The sequence below is a fragment of the Polistes canadensis genome, unplaced genomic scaffold (assembly GCF_001313835.1).
Source record: "Polistes canadensis isolate GaletaPanama2010 unplaced genomic scaffold, ASM131383v1 scaffold_8, whole genome shotgun sequence".
In the NCBI taxonomy this organism is placed as follows: Eukaryota; Metazoa; Arthropoda; class Insecta; order Hymenoptera; family Vespidae; genus Polistes; species Polistes canadensis.
Window position 1 is genome coordinate 1,071,777 of NW_014569555.1, and position 3,054 is coordinate 1,074,830.

Below are 3,054 nucleotides of genomic sequence, written 5' to 3' on the forward strand. Positions count from 1 at the left end.
TTTGTATTAAATTGTGAGGTTTGATGAATTGTTAAAAATTCAAAGAGATAAAATAAGACTATATAAATAATAAGAGAATTCAAAAAGTGTGCCTAACGAGAAAAGGAAATATAGAGAATTTAGGAGTATGTGAATTGTGCTGCTAGGCGTCGCGTCGATCAGGGGGCTCGAGAACGGAGGTAGGTGATTGGTGGTTTTGAAAGTAGTTCCAGCATGTGTTCGTTTCCCACCTTGTCGGCTGGTGTCGCGTGGGGGACAAGTATTACTCCGTATTTAAGAGTAAAAAGGAGACAGAGTTTCGATGGAAAGAGATAATGTTAGGCCGAAAGAATAAGAGAGGGTGAGAAGGGAGAGTAAGATAGATAGAGAAAGAAGAAAGGAAGGAAAGAAAGAGAAATAGATAGATAGATAGATAGATAGATAGAAAGATAGAAAGAAAGAAAGAGTGGAAGAGAAGTATAGGGGCCTAGGGCACAGAATCGAACCGCCGTTGGGTTGGCTCCACAGTAACGCTGGTAGCTCTGTCCAAGTGGTAGTGACCGATCGTGGCTGTCCGTCCGTCATATTCCCGGTTTGAAAGCAAGGTTGCGGGTAGTTGTTGCGACGCAGGAGAGAGAAGGTGCAGTGAGAGAGAGCTGGTGTTGAGGAAATTTATCAAAGAGAAGAGGATCTACCGGTCATGGAAAAACGGATTAATCTTGAGAAGCGGGGCAGAAAACCTGCCGAAGTAAGCCGAATTTAATAAACTATATATTTATTTTATTGCGCGTTGCGTTGCGTTCCGTTGCGTTGTGCTGCGCTACGTTGCGTTGCGTTGCGTGCCTTACGTTGCTTCCTTTCTTTTCTTTTTCTTTTCATATATATATATATTTACCAAATGTGTTTAACCTAAAGCGTGTAAAATAGAAATAGAAAGATAATCAAATAGAAACATGATCTTGTTCAAGATATACTACGTGTTTCTTTATGATCATGATGATCATGATGATGATATGTGCGTGTACTTTCGAGGAGAAGTTTACGTGTGAAAAACAAAGATATAGTAGATGCTTTGTAGGAAAGAAAGAGAAAGATAGAATTATATACGAATATCCTCGTCTTCGTCGTCGTCATAGTGATATTGTAATGATCATCATCATCATCATATCATCGTCGTCTTCTTCTTCATCTTCGTCATCGTATCGTCATCATCATCATCATCATCATCATCATCATCATCATCATCATCATCATCATCATTAATATCATCATCATCATTATCATCATTAAAATCATCATCATCCCCATCATCATCACCATCACTATCGTCATCGTCGTCATAATTGTCATCATAGTAATCATAGTTCTTGTTAGTATAGAGAAACAAGAGCATGGTCTCTCAACAAGATTCTAGCTCTCTCTTTTTCTGTCTTTCATTCTCAACTTTAACTTTGGAGAATGCAAAGAACCAAAGCGCACAGTGTTTTCTCGTGACTAGTTCGCCGCTTCTGACCGCGTGGCTTCACGGTCGGTTTCGAAGAGCGAGCGCCGACAAAGCGTCTCCTAGCTGCTAATCGACATGGGATAACTCTTTCTCTCTTTATCATTTTTTTTTCCATCTGTAATATCTGTTTTCTATTTCTTCCTCTTTTTCTCTTTTTTTCACTCTGCCAACGAAACGTGAGGAACGACAAGCATGGCGTGCGCTTCCCTCTCGAACGAACGGCAATGTTTTTCGATATATTCTTCCTTCTGTCTATCTTTCTTTTTTTTATTTGTGATTTATCTTTTTTTTTCTACTTTCTTTACTTTCTACATATGCTTCTTTCTTTCTCTCTTTCTCTTCCTTTCCTTTTTTTCATTTATTTATATATATATATATATATATATATATATATATTAATTGATGTCATGTGTGTAAAAAGAAGAGAAAACAAATTCGAAGAAATGGATCGCTGAGTGCAAAAATGGGGCTGAGGGTTGATATTGGGTTGGGGAGTTGTTTAGTAAAAAACAAACACACTAGTAAAAATGGTAGTACGCAAAAATACACGTTTGTTGAAAAAAACTTGATCGACAAAAAAACCACTTAATTCATATCGCTCTCAACCTTTATTATTATAACTATTATTATTAATATTTCACGTATTGAACGCGTTAACATATGGAAGAGTAAAAAGTAGGAGATGTTAAGAGGGTAAGAGGGTACACGTAAGAGAAGGGGCTAGAAAATACAAAAATTCATAAATAAAAAATAAAAAGGATAAATAATCTCATTAATTATTATACCGAATTATTATCGAAATATCGTCTTGAAGATTTGATTTATATTATTATATCGATGCAGGCCGTATGATGTGATTTGAATATATGTTTGTTTATTTGTGATGTGTATACGCTCGTGTGTGTGTGTGTGTGTACATGTGTGTTTACGCATAGTTATTCTGATTTATATATTTTAAATAAAATAATATCTTTTATTTTATTTTTTTCTTTGCTTTCTTTCTGTTAGTTATTGTTGATTTTTTTTTTTCTTTTTTTTCTTTTTTTTTTCGTTTCATTCCTTTTGTTGCATTGCATTATTTGAATCGAATGATTATCGAAACGCACGTACACAAATGCATACATACATACGTAATTAAGTGTCGTGAGAGAAAAAGACAACGTGACCAATTCTTTTTTCTTTTTCTTTCGTATTATAAATCGTTACGAAATCATTGTTTTATTATAAACATAGTGTTGTCTTGATTTTATTTTTTTTAAGTCAGATTAAATCGTCATCAAGAGAATTGTCGTCGTTAATAATTTTTTTTCTTTTGACAATAATTAATAATACACTCGAAAGCTTTCATCATTATCCGAGTAATAAGAGAAAATATAAATATCTAATGTTCTTTTCTTTTATCATTATCATTATCATTAATAATATTATTTGTTTATTTTATCGTTATCATTAATTTATCATTAACATTATCATTATTATAATTATTTTCTTTCCTCGTAAAAGAATTTCACTTTCGTGAATTCGTATATATATGTATGTATATTATTTTTTCTCTTTCTCTCTCTCTCTCT

The 3,054-nt window shown here is 33.7% G+C and overlaps 1 protein-coding gene across 1 annotated transcript in view; it reads left to right on the forward strand.

Moving 5' to 3' along the window:
* Positions 1-257: 257 nt before the first annotated feature.
* Positions 258-3,054, forward strand: part of LOC106791954 (acidic leucine-rich nuclear phosphoprotein 32 family member A) — a 9,630-nt gene continuing 6,833 nt past the window's right edge. The window contains exon 1 of the mRNA XM_014758006.1: positions 258-727. Coding sequence (XP_014613492.1) covers positions 680-727 — 48 coding nt within the window. The 5' untranslated portion in view covers positions 258-679. The remainder of the gene's footprint in view (positions 728-3,054) is intronic.